The sequence below is a fragment of the Carettochelys insculpta genome, chromosome 1 (genome assembly GCF_033958435.1).
Source record: "Carettochelys insculpta isolate YL-2023 chromosome 1, ASM3395843v1, whole genome shotgun sequence".
Classification (NCBI taxonomy): Eukaryota; Metazoa; Chordata; order Testudines; family Carettochelyidae; genus Carettochelys; species Carettochelys insculpta.
Genome location: NC_134137.1, coordinates 133,282,912 through 133,302,712, shown reverse-complemented (window position 1 = coordinate 133,302,712; position 19,801 = coordinate 133,282,912). Strand labels below are relative to the sequence as shown.

General features: G+C 42.1%; 1 protein-coding gene across 6 annotated transcripts in view; it reads left to right on the top strand.

Annotated features, from left to right (window-relative positions):
* Positions 1-19,801, top strand: part of HERC2 (HECT and RLD domain containing E3 ubiquitin protein ligase 2) — a 228,751-nt gene that overhangs the window by 131,296 nt on the left and 77,654 nt on the right. For all 6 annotated transcript variants that reach the window (XM_074992048.1, XM_074992040.1, XM_074992033.1 and 3 more), the window contains 9 exons: positions 96-271; positions 844-955; positions 2,199-2,280; positions 2,747-2,890; positions 3,501-3,591; positions 13,861-14,038; positions 14,251-14,332; positions 15,269-15,440; positions 18,453-18,597. In XM_074992048.1, coding sequence (XP_074848149.1) covers positions 96-271; positions 844-955; positions 2,199-2,280; positions 2,747-2,890; positions 3,501-3,591; positions 13,861-14,038; positions 14,251-14,332; positions 15,269-15,440; positions 18,453-18,597 — 1,182 coding nt within the window. The remainder of the gene's footprint in view (positions 1-95; positions 272-843; positions 956-2,198; positions 2,281-2,746; positions 2,891-3,500; positions 3,592-13,860; positions 14,039-14,250; positions 14,333-15,268; positions 15,441-18,452; positions 18,598-19,801) is intronic.

The following is a 19,801-nucleotide window of genomic DNA, read 5'->3' as shown; positions in this document are numbered from 1 at the left end:
AGACAAGTTCTCAGCCATGGAAAAATCTTAAATCCTCCATGTGTTTCATAAACTTAGAGACCCCAAAGATTGCAATTGCATCTTTTTTTCATTAGTATCACAGGTATATTGAGGTTGCTATAAAGCAATGCAGAAGCTCTGGAATAGATTGCAAAATACATGGACTCAGCATACTGGGGCGTATCCGGGCAGAGGATGAAGATTTGGCTGCAGTCCCTTTCCTGGCTTCTGATAATGAGGAAGAGGATGATGATAAAGTCAATACTGGGAGGTATGAAACTGGAACTAAAAAACAAATGAGCTGTCTTAACCTTAAATGCAACTTACAATGACTGATTTTATTGTATAGTAGAGAAAACATTCAGACCTTAGTTTCAACTAATTTTGTAACTAAGAAATTAGTTGATGTGTGCCTTTTGCGTTTCTTGTTTGTATATGGCAGTAACATTTTCATAGCTTTTTCTTTTGCCTCGTTGTGCTGAAAGGCGCTTTGATTTGTTAAAACCAACTAAAATTCCTCCTTATGAGTAGTGACTTCAACTGTGTATGTCCAGTGTACAATGTAGAATCTTAAAGTTGTGTAGGTCTCTTGTGTGTTTAAAGAAGTTTCACTAAGTAAAAACCATTACAATATATCTTTTTATAACAGCTATAATGTAAAAAGTAACATAGTCTCAAAGTTACAACTGTGAAGTTACACTGAACTTAATTTCACACAAAGGATAATTTAGAGTTCAAAATGTAAAATAGATGTTTAAAATATAAAAAAAAATAAAAGACTTATCAAATGTCAGAGTACATAGACTGTGGAACTGACATTTTTCTTTTTCTTGATGTACTCAGTCTTGTTAGGAAGAAGATGGCAGGGCTGGAATCAGCAGCTACTATAAGAACCAAAGTTTTTGTCTGGGGGCTGAATGACAAAGATCAGTTGGGAGGACTAAAGGGTTCCAAGGTATCATCTTAATTCATCAGCAAACCCTTATTGGGCTTTGACTTTCCAACTAAAAACATTCAAATGTTTGTCACTGGCAGACTGAGAAATTGGATTTGAAAATTACATTTTCAGTTCATTTAATTTTTAGCAGCCACCTGCTGGCATTGGGTACCTCCTCACTTACAACTCCAGCCTGCTGTCTGGAATTGGTCCACCACTTACCCAGATCTGGCTTCCAAGGCTCAAGGCTCCCCTCCCCAGCATTCAGCCTGGTGGGGTTGAGGGGTGTGGAGCCTCCAGGGCCAGAGTCAGGCAAGATGGGGCTGGCTCCAGCCCATGGGCTCTGCCTGGTGTGGGGAAGAATTGTCTCTGTTCACTGCAGCAGCCACTCCCCCTCCCCTGGCTGAGGAAATGGCATTAAAGTGTTGCTGCCTAGAGGCTTTCCCCTTCTGGCTCTGATTGGCTGGAATTCCAGCCACTCAGAGTGATGGGAGGTGGTGCCTAGTAGCTGTGAACAAGCAGCACCAGTAAGTGCATCTGCCCCATCACCCCAGGCCCCCACCCCTACGGTGCTTCTGCGCCCCTCCTGCTACCCAGATCTCCCTCACTTCCACTCAGACCCCACACTCCAAGCCCACATCCTGGCAGCCCCCTCCCACACTGAACCCCTTCCTTTTTGTCATCACGCAGAGCCTGCGGAGGCCCACAAAATCTACTAGCCCTAGCCCCCTGTAGAGTCAGATGGTGGTGTGCAAGTGGAATGAGGGACACCTTTTTTTAAAAAGGAGTACTCATTACTTTTACTCATTGCATTTTCAAAGTAATGACATCTTAAAATAATTAAATGTTATCACATTCTCACACTAAACCATTCTGCAAACTCCACAAAACACCTACACCAGTCTGTAAAGGGAGAAACGTGAGTGTCAGGGTGAGAAGAGGTACTTACTTGAAACTTCCCCTTAACTTTTCACATTAGAATGTATTATACTAGCAAGGGTGAGGAATGCTTTTCCCTTTTTTGAATCACTGAACCAGCACTACTGTAAAATTGTAATAGTTTCATGGTATATAAATAATTTATACTGATGTACAAATTAAGTACCTCTAACAGTCATTTTTATCAGTGGTTAGTTAAATTAGATTAATCAATTTATCACACTAGAACTGCACTGCAAAGAACTCTTTGTCTTTTACAAGTTAACATATTTTTAAATCTGATTTTATGCAGTAATCTCTTTCTCTTCTCCAAACACTCTAGATCAAAGTTCCTTCATTCTCTGAAACCCTTTCGGCCTTGAATGTAGTACAGGTAGCTGGTGGATCCAAAAGCCTTTTTGCAGGTAAGACAAATCTGTGCAAGGTTTCTGCATTTCAAATCCACCACCCCTCATGGCCCCAAAATAAAAATACAGGTTGAACCTGTCTAGTCCGGCTGCCTTGTGACTTCACTGGTGCTGAACAAGAGAATTTGTCAGACCATGGGAGGTTAATATTCTCTAGCAGCAGCACCAACACTTCCACTGCTTACTGGACTCTTAGAAGACATTTAGGTGTAAATAACAGCTCAGAACTCTGAGAGCCAAGACTGGTGGCTGTAAACAAACTTTATGGGAACACAGGAAACTTGTCCACACCCATGATAAGTGGTTCTCTGGCTAACTAAAATATTGCCATGTTACAGATGTTGACAGATGAGTGTGCCAGGCTAGAGAGGTTCAACCTGTAGAATTATTTTCTGAGAGGTAGGAATGCTTTTTTGTTTGTGAATTTTTTATTAATGGAAATTTAAAATCTTTTTCCTTTTAGTAACTGTTGAAGGCAAAGTATATGCCTGTGGAGAAGCTACTAATGGAAGACTTGGTTTGGGCTTATCAAGTGGAACTGTGCCTATTCCTCGACAGATTACAGCTCTCAGTAATTATGTAGTGAAGAAGGTGGCTGTTCACTCAGGTATTGACCGTCCACATTTCCCCATGGGAGCATTAACGTTGTATACTTAAGCTTAAAAGTGAAAGTAGACTCTTGTGCGCTGGATAGTTCTAGTACGGAGGATATAGGAGTACTGGGTGAAATTCTAAAGGAGGTTAGGCTAGATGACCTTGTGGTTCCTTCTGGCCATAAAAATCTGTGAATTTAGTCTCAGCTTCTTGACCTGTATGAAGTTGTGGTATCTTTTTGAAAGTGCAGAATAATTTCTGAATTTTCATAGTGTAATTTTTGGGTGAATCCACTAGAAACATTTTCCTTTCAAAAAGTTAAGCTAACTCTTTCACTTTGAAAATAATAAGTAATTTGTTTCCATTGAGGAAAAATATTCACCCTGGGTATTTTTATTTTAAATATGCAGAAGTTCTTTTCCATGTGAAAATTAACGTTTCTGAATATTTTAAAGAATTATGTGGTGGGGAACATAGCACTATATTAAATTTAAATACTAAAAGGATGCTTGTGTTTTGCTTGACCTTTGCTGCCCTGTTGACTGTGCATATTCTAGTCTTCCACCCCTAAGGGAAAAGAAATAAATCTTGCTCTTTGTAACTTGCAGTTTAAATCCTTGCAGGTGGCCGGCATGCTATGGCTTTAACTGTTGATGGGAAAGTATTTTCATGGGGCGAAGGAGATGATGGAAAACTTGGCCATTTCAGTCGAATGTAAGGATATAATTTCTGTTAGCACTTAGAAACAAGAAATATTTCAAACAAATGAGATTGAATGATAGTTAGCAACCAGGGCCAGTATTTAAATATATTTGTAATAAAGACTTGTGTTACAAAAAAGATTATTCTGCAATATGTATGTTTGTATTTTGCAAACTAAGCTTTTATTGTAATTTCAGTAGTTTTAAGGGATATTCAGTTAAAAGTAATATATCTCTTAACAATGGATTTCTCTTAAAGGGCGAGGTCAGAGAATTTAATTTGGTGCATTTGTATATTCATTATCGAAAAGTTATGAGAGAGTTAGCAGCGTGGTTGGTTGCCAACATGAACTGGGTAGTGATGTGTGGATGCATGTCTGTTGAGTCTGCCACAGTCACAGAATCACAGGGCTGGAAGGGACCTCAGGAGGTCATCTAGTCCAGCCCCCTGCTTCAAGCAGGATCAACCCCCTACAAAGTCATCCCAGCCAGGACCTTGTCCAGCCGGGACTTAAAAACCTCAAGGGATGGAGAATCCACCACCTCTCTAGGCAATGCATTCCAATGCTTCACCACCCGTCTGGTGAAGAAGTTTTTCCTAATATCTAACCTACACCTTTCCCTCTTCAACTTCTGACTGTTACTCCTTGTTCTGCCATCTGACACCACTGAGAACAGTTTCTCACCTTCGTTTTTAGAGCTCCCCTTCAGGAAGTTGAAGGCTCCTATTAAATCACCTCTAAGTCTTCTCTTCTGTAAACTAAACAAGCCCAAATCCCTCAGCCTATCCTCATAGGTCTTGTGCTCCAGACCCTTAATCATTTTTGTTGCCCTTCGCTGAACCTGCTCCAGCAAATCCACATCCTTTTTATACTGGGGGGCCCAAAACTGGACACAATATTCCAGATGTGGCCTCACCAGTGCCAAATAAAGAGGAATAACTACTTCTCTAGATCTGCTCGAAATGCTCCTCCTAATGCACCCCAGTATGCCATTAGCTTTCTTGGCTACAAGGGCACACTGTTTACTCGTATCCAGCCTTTCATCCACCATAACCCCTAGGTCCCTTTCCATCGTACTGCTGCTGAGCCAGTTGGTCCCCAGCTTGTAACAATGTTTGGGATTCTTCTGCCCCAGATGCAGGACTCTACACTTCTCCTTATTGAACCACATCAGATTTCTTTTGGTCTAGGCCTCCAATTTATCCAGGTCCCTCTGGATTCTCTCTCTACCCTCCAACGTATCTACCTCTCCCCCTAGTTTTGTGTCATCCGCAAACTTGCTGAAGGTGCAACCCAGTCCCTCATCCGGGTCATTAATAAAGATGTTGAATAACACCGGCCCCAGAACCGAGCCTTGCGGCACTCCACTTGAAACAGACCGCCATCCAGATATTGAGACGTTGACCACTACCCGTTGGGCCTGACCATCAAGACAGCTTTCTATCCATCTTGTAGTCCAAGGATGGTGTTATAGTCCATGTTTCCTTAACTTATGGACAAGAATGTTGTGGGAGACCGTATCAAAAACCTTGCTGAAGTCAAGGTATATCACATTCACTGACTTCCTCATGTCCACAGAGCTTGTTACCTCGTCATAGAAGCTAATCAGATTGGTCAGGCAGGACTTGCCCCTGGTGAATCCATGTTGGCTACTTTTGATCACTTTCCCCTCTCTCAAGTGCTTCAAAGTGGATTGCTTGAGGATTCCCTCCGTTATTTTCCCAGGGATTGAGGTAAGGCTGACAGGTCTATAGTTCCCTGGATTGTCCTTCTTTCCTTTTTTAAAGATGGGCACTACGTTTGCCTTCTTCCAGTCATCCAGTATCTCCCCCAATCTCCAAGAGTCTTCAAGGATAATGGCCAAAGGTTCAGCAATGACCTCTGCCAGTTCCCTCAGTACCCTGGGGTGCATTAAATCCAGACCCATGGACTTGTGCACATCTAGTTTTTCTAGATAGCTCAGAACTTGTTCCTTCCCCACAGATGGCTGCCCTCCTCCTTCCCATACTACATCATCTAGGAAAAAGACACAGCTAGCAGAGAATGGTTTCGATCCATCGACCTCTGGGTTATGGGCCCAGCATGCTTCCGCTGCGCCACTGTGCTCAGCTAAAGAGTAAGAGTCCATTCATGCTCTCTAGGGCTACGTCTACACTTTGAGATAAAATCGATTTTTTTTTTTTTTAACACTGGATTTTATCCATTCGATTTTGAGCATCTTCACCTTCCCACATCCTTCCCACAAAATCGACTTACTCCTGCCACACAGAAGTAGGTTAAATTGAGTGCTGCTGCAGTGCATTGTGGGAACCTATTTCACAGTTCTCTGAGCCCCCATTGCATTCTGGCAACATAAGTAGATGTGGGTATATGATGCCATCTTCCCACATTTCATTCCCCTCTTTTCCCTGCGATGTTAAGTATGTGTAAGTAGACACAGTTGTCACACTGAAACTCGAATGAATTATAAGTAATGGGCTGTGGCAGCTAAAAGAGGATAGCCAGTTGACAGCCATGCAAATCGTGACAGCCCACGGAGTGCCTCTCTCAGGCTTGGGGCTGGATTTAGGCTGGCTGAGAAAGAAGACCCTTATGCCCAAGTAGACACAGTTGTTACACTGAAACTTGAATGAATTATAAGGCTAAAAGACCCCAGACTACAGCCAGGTTTACACATGGAAAAGAAGATCCTTAGGACATGAATATTCCCTGCAACAAGCCTTACCAAATGGGAAGAAGGGGCTTTTGAAGTCTGGGGGTCCTTTCGAAAGGCTCTTCTCTACATGAGCAGCACGCATTTCAAAAGCGGCACTTTTGAAACACACGTGGCCATCATTATGCTAATGAGGCACTGCATATTGATGGTAATCCCTCGTGAGCATCTGCTGAAGTGGCTCATTAGCATACCCCTTTTGAAAAGTGGGGCTAGTATAGTCACGGCCTTTGAGAGTGGTGAAGCACTGAAATGGGTTACCTAGCAAGGCGGTGGAATCTCCATCTTGAAAGGGTTTTAAGGCCCAGCTTGACAAAGCCATGGCTGGGATGATTTAGTCAGGGTTGGTCCTTCTTTGCATAGAGGGTTGTGCTAGATAACGTCCTGAAGTTTCTTCCAACCCTAATCTTCTGATTCCATCACATGGCAATAATTCAGACTCTCATTAGTAGCCCTAATGTCTGAGGGTCAGGTAGGGTGTTGTGATCTATTCATGTCTGCATGCCATTTGAGAGTCCTGATGGAAAATTCTTATATTGCAGAACAGTCTACAGTGTTCTGATAGTAGTAAAAGGATGTTTGGTGTACCATTAGTCTCTGAATCTAGTATTTCCAATTATCTGTTAACTAGGAGTGTTTTCTGGCAGAATCTGAATTAGAAACTGAGTATTGAGTGAGTTGTCAAAGCGAAATTACTTTAGTAAAATCAGATATTTTACTGAAGAAGTAAAACGAAAGTACCAGCATTGTATTGGTATGAACAATACACATCATATCATCTATTTAAGTCATTATTTTAGTATTAATTTTGTTGTCTAATGTCTTTAAAGTTGCCAAGGAGTTTGATAAGTGTTAGTGTGGTTTGTTTGTGCTAGAAAGTAGATTTTTCTCCTGAAAGTTTCATAAATTTCAAACATTTTTTAGCAAGGAAAGAGCAAGACAAAGTTTTTTATGCTCACCTTTTTGTGTTATTCGCACTGGGAAAATCTTCAAGTTATTTAATTTTAACATATTTAATAGCTGTGGTCTTCATATTGTGTAGTTCTTAGGAGCTATAAGATACATAGAAGACTACAGCATGTGCTTGAGAGTTTGAGTAAAAGAATAACATAACTCAACAAGTATGGGGTGGATATAAGGCAAGGGAGGAGAAGAAGTGGCTTTATTAGTTTACAAGTAAATATATATATTGTTAGATATTTTTTTCTATTTTATCATCATTGTCCTTAGATATTATTTTTCTATTTTATCATCATTGTCCTTTACGCCTACTGGTGCGTAGGGCAGCAACAAATTCCTCCGTTTCTGTCACTGGCCAGCCTCTCAGTAGCTTCCCAAATGTGATTCATGTTCTCCATTTCTACTTCAGCAGTCCAGTGCCATGTTGTCTTGGGTCATCATTGTTTCTGACTATATAATTATGAGCTGAAAACATTCTTTACTCATTGTGGGCCTTCTATATGTGTTGCGACCTGCATGATGTTCTCTGGATAGCTCTGCACCTTCCAGGCATTGCTGGGGCAGTGCAGAAGGACTGGGCCTTTACTTACTAGGGTTTGAATATATTTTTAAAAGGTCATACTCAGTTTGTTTAATAAATGTTAATACAGGCTCTTTTTTGAGTAACTGCCCATGTGTATTCCAATAGGTGTGTGCGTGTCATGTGCACAGATGTTGGAAGGTTTTCCCCACTGGGTTGGCTGTGTAGCTCTCTTGAGTGGCACCTGCATGGTACAGTATGTAGGGGTCTGATCATCCTCCACCCCAGTTCCTTCAAGACAATGACAGGTGTTGGAGCACTTGTTTCTTGCTCTGCAAGACAACCCTAAGTGTTTTTTTCTGCCCTTTTTTCATGTTTATCATTAGTTAGCTGTTATTGTTAAATAGTAATGATTTGATAGTTCTGATTGGGAGGGTTCTCTACATATCTTTTGTTCACTTTTTGTTTTCCCCAGGACATTCAGCAGGGGTTTAAGAACTGTGTCAGTTGTGGTAAGCATGTGCTCAGAGGGGATCTGCGAACTGTGTCCCTCAGGTGTTCATATGAAGGACACTTAACAAATAAGTGCAGTGTTTGTAGGAGTTTCAAGGCCAGGACTAAGCGGGAAAGTGATCAGCACTTGAAAACTCCTGCTTATGGAGTTGGTGCTTCAGCCTTCAGTGCTGAACTCAGCACCATTCCCTTCGGTGTGCAGCACATCAGCCTCAGGACATAGTGTGCCACCTTCAGTTGGGACCTGTCAGAATCACATAAAGAGTAAAGATGTGCCTAAGGAGCACACTCACTGGTCCTGAGCCCCTTGGCGTGGTATTGCTCCTTGTCTTTGGTGTCACAGAAGGAGGCCAGCTCAAAGCAGGGGCCAATCTCCACCCAAGAAGACTGGTGACCACCACACCTCAGATGCTTTTCAGTGGGACAGTTCAAGGCCAGTGGGGCACCCCTGGCACTGTCGACTCTGACCCTGAAGGCTAGTCTGTCAAATCCAATCCATTGGACACCCTGGGGCAGGATATCCTGGAGAAGGACGTGGATCTCCCTTCCGCAACAGACACTTTGCAAGAAACCTCCATCATATGATGGAACAGGCGGCACTGGCTCCAACGCCAGCCATGGTTCAGTCCCTAGCCCAGTGGCACTGGGTGTGAGGCATTATTCAATACCTACCCTGGCACCAGCCCACCAACAACACCATGCCAAGTGCAGCCCCCATCTTCTCCCACCAGTGGTTTTGGTTCTGGGACTTATGCTGGCACCAGCTCTGGTTTGACACTGTGGCAAACTGACCCCGCTACAGCATTGCTCACCATCTCTTCTGCGTTGTTCTCTGGCATTGTCAAGCACTGCACCTCCTCTCCACTGTCTGGCCCTGGCAACACATCACAGTCAGAAGCAGAATCCTTTGTGTCCCACAGCAGCTGGTATCGCTCCTGGCACTGCCGTTGGGATGCGCCCGTGGTACCACAAGCATCCTGAGCCCCCGCAGTAGCAGGCACCTGCACAGTAACTTTTCTGGGCGCCCTGGGCTTGCATCAAGGTCAGGACCCAGTGTCACAGGTGGCTTTATCACGTCAAGAAGTCCTGTGGCGCCTTATAAACTGACAGATATCTTGGAGTCTGTAAGGTGCCACAGGACTTCGTTATTTTTGCAGAAATAGACTAACACGGCTATCCCTCTGATACCTATCACATTAGCCACCTTCAGTGGCTGTCACAATGTTCCTTGGGCTAGGACTACTCCAAGCAACCCCCATACACAAAAACCAACTTTTGAGGGTGCGCCCAAGGATGGAGCACCAGTTCAGTTTCTGGATCTCTCCCCACCTTTTGGCAATCATCTAACTCACTTGTACCATGCTTGAGTCAGTATTACCTCAGACAGTGGGGGTCCTGAACATGGTAGGGGTAGAATAGTCCATCCAGTTCTCTTCCCCCCCACCAACCCTTTCCCTGTGCCTCTTCAGGGTCCCTTGTCATGAACAGCTCCTCAGTAGGTTCAGTTCCTCTTTGCATTGGGGGCAATAAAAAAGGTACTTCAGAAATTCAGGGCCGGGGGGGTTCCGTTTCTTTATATCCAGGAGTATGTGCAGGCTGATGCCCATCATGGATCTTTGAAACCTGAATGTGTTCATATAAAAATTCAAGTTTCATCATGGTTTCCCTGGCCTCTGTCATTCACTTATCTGAGGGACTTGCACGTTGCCCTCAACATGAGGGACGTATAATTCCTTGTTCTGTCATTCCCACTCACAGGTTTCTCTGGTTCATGGTCAGTGGCCACTATCAGTTCACAGTCTTTCTGTTCAGCCTTTCCACAGTGCTGTGACTGTTCACAAAATACATGGCAGTGGTGGTGACTGGTGTAGAAAGGATGGATACAGGTCTTTGTGTACCTTGATGATTGGCTCATCAAGGGCTTATCCCAGGAACAGTTCCACCTGCATGTGGAACTTGTGCAGTCAGCCTTTGCTGTGCTGAATATGTTCTAAATGTTCTGAAGTTACAGCCGGTCTCAGCTCAACAAACAGTTTTTTGGGGCCCCCTAGTTTTTACCTGAGAGCCTTCTTGTTTGAATCATGGTGTTCAGAGGCTTGCGACCCTCATCCACACTCTCCAAAAGTTCCCTACCATTACAGCCAGGATTTGCATCAGCCTCCTGGGGCACATGACAGCCTGCACGTTCATGGTATGGCATAACAGATTTCACGTGTCCTCTTTAAACCTGATTAATCACAGGGCACAGACCCTACAGTGACCCACGAGCCAATAGTCACCCTTAACATGTCAGCTCTCCACTCCATAGACTGGTGGCTGCAGCCCCAGCAGGTGAGTGCAGGAATCCCCTTCACCAGCCCCCATCTCCCTGTCTCTGCTCATAGATGTTTTGGAAACGGGTTGGGGAGTACACCTGGATGAGTTCAGTACTCAAGGGTTGTGGTCTCAAGTGGAACTCTTGCTGCATATCAGTGTCAGGGTATTCTGGGTGGTTCCCCTTGCCTGCCAGGACAGCATTCACCATCCACAGGGCCATTGCATCACCATACTGATGGACGACACAGCTGTAATATATCCTATAAACAAAGGGTTGTTGCTCGCTCCTTTCCCCTCTGTCTAGAAGCTCTCCACCTCTGGGACTTATGCATCAAGCACTGTATCCACTTGCAAGCCTCCCACTTGCTGGGGGTCCAGAACATCTTGGCCAACCACCTCACGGCTCCTTCAACACCCATGAGTGGTCCCATAGAACAGACATTGCCCTCTCCATCTTCCAGAAGTGGGGCATTATCCCCACAGGGACCAGTTTGTCATGAGGAGCAACAAGAAATGCTATAGGTTCTGCTCCTGCCAGAGCCACAGCTGCAGCTTCGTAGTTTGATGTGTTTCATATTGCATGGCTGGACCACCTGCTGTATGTGTTCCCTCCCTGGCTACTAGTACACAGAATCTGCCTCAGAATTTGGCAGGACAAGGTGGATATCCTCCTCATTGAGCATGTGTCACCCTGGCAGCATTAGTTGCATGGCCTCATGATCTGTTCCAACCCTCTTATTTGAGAACCATGGCTAGATGCAGCATTCCAGCCTCCAGTTCCCTCAGCTAAAGGCATAAAGACTCTGAGGCTGACCCCCCTGAAACGTCTGTCCTCTGACTTGGGTAGGGAGGTCCTGTTGAGCTGTTGAAAACTCCACTGGGGCAATGTACTTAGCCAAGTGGAAGCTTTTCTCATTCTGGTCTCTCCAGAAGGATGTTTGACTTCAGGAGGCGGCCATGTCCTTGATCCTCGAGTAGACTTTGCACCTGAAGCACCTGGGGATAGGCTCTAAATCAAGGTCTACTTGACTGCCTCTTCAGCCTTCCAGCTGTGTTTGGGGAACAGGTCCTTTTTTGCCAATCCCACAATAGGGTTCTTACTCAAGGGGCTGTACAGGTTAAATACCCTGTTCCTCAGTGTGCCCTCAACCTAGTCCTGTGCCAGCTCATGGGTTCCCCCTTTGAGCGTCTGGGCACTTGGCCTTTGTTCTTCCTCTCTTGGAAGGTTACTTTCCCACTGTCCATAATCTCAGTCACGAGGATTTCAGAGCTCCAAGCCCTCATCTCTGAACCCCCATGTAAGTTTTTTTACAATGGCAAAGTGCACCTCCATTATTACTTGGCTTTTCTCCCACTTTCATGCTAACCAGGACATTTTGCTGCCCATGTTCTTCTCAAAACCTCATGCTCCCTAAAACTAGCATGAGGCCCACTCCTTCATTCCCTCAATGTCAGGCACACCCTGGCCTTCTACAATGAATGAACCAAGCCATTTTATAGATCACCAGAACTTTTCATTTCAGTAGTGGAAAGGTGGAAGGGGCTGCACATCTCATCCCAGCAGCTCTCCTCCTGGTCGCATCTTGCATCAGGAAGTGTTATGACCTGGCTAGGGTCCTTCTTTTAGCCCTGATGGTTCATTCCATGATGGTAGGATGCTTCCTCTGCAGGATTTCTCACGAAAGTTACCACTCAAGACATTTGCAGAACAGCGGTGTGGTCCTCTATCCATATGTTTGCAGCACACTAAGCTGTCATTCAGCAGGCTGGGAATGATACCGTATTTGGTAGGGCAGTTCTCCTGATGTAGTGCTTTGGTCTCAAGCCATCCTCCAAGTAAATTGCGTGCATACCACCTGTTGGAGTGCAGCTGAGCAATCGCTCAGAAAAGAAAAAAGGGCTACTTACCTTTTGTAACAGTTGTTCTTTGGGTTGTGTTGCCCATGTTCATTCCAAATCCCACCTACCTCTTCTCTGTCGGTAGGCTGGCAAGATAGAATGGAGGGTTCGTGTGTGTGTGGGGTGGGGTCCTGCTGCGCCCTATATATGGTGTCATGCAGACACCACTCGGGGGGCTCCACAGCCAACCCAGTGGGTACCAGTAGGGGAAAAACCTTTTGACGATTGTGCATGTGGCGCACAAACATACCTTTTGAAATGGACATGAGCAACACATCCTGAAGAATGACAGTTATAAAATATGTCACCATTTCTTTGTAGCATGTATACCACATTAGAAAATACACTTACATGAAAGCTAGACTGTGAATTCAGTGAGCAGAAGGTTGAATTTTGCAAGAAAACATGCTACTTTGTCAACCAGATATTGCAGTGATGTTCACAAGAAACCTCTGCAGTGCTCTAGCAGACACGTAATAATAGATGTTTGCTTAGTCTAGTTCCTTAGTGACAAGCAAGTGCCTCTTGCCTCGTCCTCTGGCTCTCTGCTCAGCAGGTTGGAGAAACTGCAGTCTTCATGCTGCCGTGTTGGAGGCTTTGCCAAGTGTACCACATCTTGTGCCATTTTCTTCTGCCCTGTTCAGTGAAGGACTAAGAGATCTGAGGTCACACTTGTGGGCTGGCTTGCGAGGCCTAGGGGCCTCCACTTTTAGGATCGAAATGGATTTTGTAAAAAAACATTTGGCAAATACAGAATAGCTTTTTTCAGACAGAATTTGTTCATAACTATCTAGGCAAAATGGAATTTACACACCTTTTTTTTTAAGGTGTGCCCACTGACTAAATAGTCTAAAGACACCTCTAACTGATAACACTGATTTATTACAGCTGAGTTTTTCAGATGTGTGACTTTTTACTCTACCATTAATTTTCATAAATAGTTCAGCGTGGGAAGTGATGACAGATCATTATTTTGCTTTGTAAGAATGTTTTAATCTTTCTCTCTAGTTCTTCATTATCAGGATGTTGCCGTGTGTTACATAATTTTTTTTTAAACGAACTTTCAGGTGAACAATTAACAATAATGGAAAATGAAAATCTGAATTAAGGTTTTTAGTTTTTAGAAGTTTTTTCCCCCAAATCTACACTTCTGGTGTAAATTGACTTGAACAGTTTAGTTTTAAGATAACTAGCAAAGTAAATTAAATCAGTGACTTAATATGAAATGCTGTATATTAGCATTAGGCCAGATTTGCCATGCAAGCATTTAATATTAGATGCAGAGTTGGAGAGTTGTGCATGAAATAAGATGTATGACATCACAAAGACCATGACAAATCCTTTTTTTCCTGTCTTTAGGAATTGTGATAAACCAAGATTGATAGAAGCATTGAAAACAAAACGCATTCGTGATATTGCATGTGGCAGTTCTCACAGTGCTGCCATCACATCTAGTGGTGAATTATACACTTGGGGCCTTGGAGAATACGGCAGGCTGGGTCATGGAGACAATACTACACAACTGAAACCAAAGATGGTAAATACAAGAAGTGTTTCCTGGCTGTGGTAGTGTTTATGTGTGTGTATTCAGTAGAATAGAAAATAAAGGTAGAAATAAAGCTGAGAATCCCAAAGCAGTATGTAATTGGCTGTATAAAGAACAAATCAAGTTACAAATACTTTGAAATTACTGTGAAACTCTGATATGTTTAATGTGTCTGAGGCAGCATGCTTTCTTCTGTGTTGCAGGTTAAAGTGCTTCTTGGTCACAGAGTCATTCAGGTTGCTTGCGGAAGCAGAGATGCTCAAACTCTGGCTTTGACAGATGAAGGTAGGAATATTCCTGCTTTCGCAACTTGATTATACAGGGAGATAATGTGATCATAGTTACTTTCCACCTCTGCAGACTAAGTAGAAATACTTAGTTACACTACTCGAGTATGGTTTTCTGGTGTTTGTACTCAAGTAATATATATCACAAATTTACTGACTTTTACTTAAGTAGTTCTAAAGAAAATCTTGTACATTTTACTCCACTACCTAGTCCAGAAGCATTTAGTTACTTGATGCTTTCATCACCCCACTGACACTTGCACAAGTCAGCATTCTGACCCTTCTAAAGCACAGCCAAATGCACAAAGCACTGAATAGTCATGCAGTGACAATTTATTTATTTAGTTAGTTTTAATAATCAGTAAGCATAATAACCATACCAACAAAGAAGCCTTTTAAAAGCGACATCAACACCTTTTTGTTCAAAAACACTGCAGGGGCAGTTTAGGTAGGGCATTAGGTGATTTAAGTACTGGAATAAATTGCTTAGGGTGGTTGTGGAATCTTTATATTTGGAGACGTTTAAGAACAGGTTGGCTAAATGATAGCGACGATCGAGATAGTGCTTGGTCCTGACATGAGGACAGAGGGTTGGGCTTGATGGTCTCTTGAGGTCCCTTCCAGTTCCAGTAGTCTATCACCCCTCCCCTGCATTTTATATGTGTATACGTAAGTGTATATGGGTGTGTGTGAAAAATAAGTGTTCCCTATGATAACTTGGGTGGGTACAGTAGGGGGTGGCTCTTTTTTGGTTTTGGATACTTGAGGATGGTTAAGATGGAATGCCACTGCACTTTTATTCAAGTGGTTTCCCAAAAGGGTACTTCGACTTTTACTTAACTACACATTTTCCAAAATAGTACTTTTACTTAAGTAAAATTTTGGGTACTTTTTCCACCACTGGTAGTCTGACATACTTGGTTGGTGTTTCTAGGTTTGGTGTTTTCCTGGGGAGATGGTGACTTCGGAAAATTGGGCCGAGGAGGAAGTGAAGGATGCAACATTCCTCAGAACATTGAAAGACTTAATGGCCAGGGTGTGTGCCAGATTGAATGTGGGGCTCAGTTCTCTTTGGCACTTACCAAATCTGGAGTGGTGTGGACCTGGTATGTCAACCTTGCTTTAAAAAAAAAAAAAAATCAGTGTATTTGAGTTGTGTTGATTGCTAGTTACTGGCTTATTACACCTATGCTTTGTGCATATGCTTAATTTAGTCTAAAAAATCCTATTGTTACCACTGCCACTCCTCCTTTCCCCTGCTTACTTGTTTATGCCCATGTTTGTTACGTTTTGTTTCTTAGCATGTGTGCTCTTTGCAGAAGATAATGTTTGCCAGATCTTTGTGAAGTGACAGCCACTATTGGGACCTTTGTATGGTTGAGGTGTATATGTTTTAATGCAATAAAGATAAATAGAAATAAAGTTTATTGTGAAAAGAAAATATTTATATAGTTGAGGCCGTACTTAACTTGCAAAATTGTGGGAATGGTGGATTTTGCAACATTTAGCTTCCACTGTAATTATGATTGTGGGAACCCTGGCTGCCCCAAGGCTGAGGGCTGGAACTTTGGCTTTTCATCCCAGACCCCCATCTGTCAGCCCAGGGTGGCTGGTAGTAGAAGATATAAAATAAAAATAACAATGGACTTTATTACCAAAAATAATAAGGTCTGTTATTCTTTTCTGCAGTTTTCCATTGTTTGTCCACAGTTCAGGTGCAATTTTTTGATAATCATTCCACAATTCAAGTAGGGCCTTTATATATAATCTAGGAAATAATACAGCTCAGTTCCTCTTTGTTCTTATGTTAAAGTGCTCTACTCCATCTTTTTGTATGGAGAGTACAGTGTATTCTCCCCAATATTAGAATACTCTGAGGGTAGAAAGAGAATGTATCATCTGAGAACCTACAAGTGAATTGGGTGATTGGTTAATTAAAATCTGTTAAAGATACTTCATGATACTTAAAACTCAAAAGATTCTTTTTTTCTAAATTATCTCAGTAACATCAAAACACAGGGTCTTCAAACATCCTGTTTGGTTAAACTGAGTTCTTATAAACAGGCTATATTTGAAGAAACTTATCTTTAGACTTGTCTTCTTTTTTGGCTTTTTTTCATAAATTAATTTTTATTCTTCAAAATAGTTGATAAATAACAATTTTCCATAGTGAATCTTACAACAATTTGCAGCCTTTCCAAATGGTTACCCCTTGTTGCTTTCAATGAGAGGGAAGCTAACAGTGCCTTTACTAAAGATGTCCTCATTCAGAATGGCCACTGTCCCCCATTGCTTTCAGTTTGGCTATGTCTACATGAGAGTAATCTGTCAACAGAAGGTATCTTCTGACAAAACTTCTGCTGACAGATTGTGATCAGACTGCAAAGCAGATCGAAAGAGCGATCCACTCTATCAGCAGAGAGCCGCCAGACTGCTAAGCTGCTCTATGGCAAAATGACCAACCGGAAGCACAGCAGACAGGGCTGCCAGGTGTCCCGGAAGCCCTGTCTATCAGACTGAGGGTCCCCTGGAATGTCTAGAGTGGCTTTTTCTCAACAGAGACATTCTACCTCATGGGGGAGGGACAGAACGCTCAATTAAAGTGCTGCATTCTGTCAGTTTACTGTCAGCCCAAATGCCTTGGGAATATGGATGCGCCACAGGTTTTGTTGACAAAATGCCAATTTTTTTTATAAAACTTTCTTAGTGTACACACAGCCTTTGTGGGAAGCAAAACTACCTGTAGGCCACCATTTTCCATTAGCCCTGCCCTATACTGACATCACAAAGAGTTGAGGATGAGAGGGAGAAAAAAAGTCAAATGTCTTCAAAAATAAATTTAATCTAATCCAGGACTATAAACACTAAGTATTTAATAATCATAATGTGTGGTTGTTTCATGATGTCTGCATGGCAAAGTAAAGTTTGTGCGCCTCAGCTTTACGTTTCCATAGCTAGCATGCCTGGATATCTTTTAAGTTTAACCTTAACTCCTGGGTTAATTTCCTGGGTTTGTAGTACTTGTTTTGAGGAGTAATTAGAAAATCTAACTTTGTTTATCTTTATGATGCTGATATTTGGCAGCTAAGAAGTCTCAGCAGTGTAGCTGTGTTAGTCTGCAACCTCACAAATCATAAGCAGAGGTGCCACAGGACTTCTTCAACAATGAAGGGTCCTGTGGCACCTTGTAGACTAACAGAAGAGTTTTGAGCATGAGCTTTCATGAGCACAGACTCACTTCATCAGATGCTGGTCTCACAGATGAAGTGAGTCTGTGCTCATGAAAGCTCATGCTCAAAACTTTTCTGTTAGTCTATAAGGTGCCACAGGACTCTTCGTTGCTGTTACAGATCCAGACTAACACGGCTACCCCTCCGATACTTGACAGGACTGCTTGTTATTTACGGACTTGTTATTTAAGAACTTTTTGAGCTAAGTGATTTCCAGCAGAGACTGATTACTGCTACAAAATGTAACGGGAAAAGAAGAGAACTTTTATCTTTAATTCACACTCTTCATTTTTTTCTTCAGTTGATAATCTTGGTGATATCTTGAGATATTGCCATAAAATAGACTGAAAGATGAGACTAGATAGTGTTAATGGTGTCTCAGAAAGTTGAGAAAAATTTGTTGTGTTGGTAATAAAAGTAATCTGTGTTTGTGGCTTGTTTAAAGCATCAGTTATGCAGGTAGTTAAGCACATGCTAATTTACTCCTGAGTAATTGTCACAGGGCAGGTCGTGTAAGTTGTAAGCTGAACAGTGATTTTAATGATTAAAAAAAAACAAGTAATTTTTGAATATATCACTTCGTAAGTAAATTTATAGTAAGGTATTTCAAAACAGAAAGAATGAATTTTATGCAACCACATTACTTCCCCTAAAATAATAATAAATAGTAAATTTTTAGGATGGAGGCCAGTATATGAAAAACTGTAAAAGTTTTATTATTCTCTAGTGATGAGTCTTTCCAAGTCAAGTCAAGAAATTTGCTTTGCTATTGTTCATATTTTCCCTTTGGATATATAAAGGATTTCAGTTTGCATAGGTCTAACAGCAAAGGATTGGAAAGTTTGTAAAACTATAGTTGCCGTGAATTTTACACTTACTTCCTTCCAGGGGCAAGGGAGATTACTTTCGGCTAGGCCATGGCACTGATGTTCATGTGCGAAAGCCACAGGTTGTTGAAGGACTGAGAGGGAAGAAGATTGTACATGTGGCTGTAGGTGCACTTCACTGCCTGGCTGTTACTGACACAGGGCAGGTGAGTTACTGTGGTCTAGCAAAAGGTATATACTGAAGCACTGTAATATAGTAGCAGTAATATTTGTAGCCTTTTATTTTATTTAATGTTAATTATACTAGAGTGGATTGGGCTGTGGTGGGTTACAATCTGAAGCTCAGCAAAGTTCTCTCTGTACTCAATACAGAGTTCATAAGAACGGACAAAACCATGGGTAAGTAACGTGTAGTTACAAGAACAAAATCTACTGTGTTTTAACAGAACAACAAAAAGTCTTGTGGCACCTTATAGACTAACAGATATTTTGGAGCATAAGCTTTCGTTGTTTTTTTTTTTCCTCGTTGTTGTTGTTCTTGAAGCTCCAGACGAACAGGGCTACCTCTCTGATATTCTGTTTCAACAGGTTTCAGAGGTAGCTGTGTTAGTTTGTCTCAGCAAAAAGAATAAGGAGTCTGGTGCCATCTTAAAGACTAACATTTTTATTACGGCATAAGCTTTCATGAGTTGCAACTCATTTACAGCAGAGTTATAAATGTCACCGAATATACAATTCCTAAATATATATACACACCACTTCTAACTGCAGAAATACTCTCTTCCTCCTGCATGGTGGCAGAGCCTATTGGCCTTCTCATGGGTTGATCATCAATATGGGGATGCCCTCTGCTGAATAAAAACAAGTCCTGTGGCACCTTAGAGACTGAGATATTGTGGAGCATAAGCTTTCGTGGGCAAAGACCCACTTTATCAGATGTATGAGCCCATAATGGCTGTTAGTCTGTAAGGTGCCACAGGATGACTTGTTGTTTTTGAAGATGCAGACTAACATGGCTACCTCTCTGATACCTCTGCTGAATGTTTCCCAGAGTAAGCTCAATTTTTCCATTCTGGGTACTCTTTTTTGTGTAATGTGATTCTGTCTATAACTGTGTTTTGTACATACACATAAGTGTCAACCTTCTCTTTATTGTTTCTAGGGGACATAAAACATAAGGGAACCCAAATTCTATATATTGTGTAGATTCTCAATTACATTGATACACTACCTTTATCCTGCTGTTAAGACAAATTGTTGGCTATATACCTAATGAATGGCATAAATATTCTTTAGTGTATGTTGTTTTACTTCTCACAGTTCTCACAATTATTGTAATTGTTGCTTAGAATTTTCTTTACTTCATATATTTATTAAACCTTAACTGACATCTTAATATAGCTTTTGCGT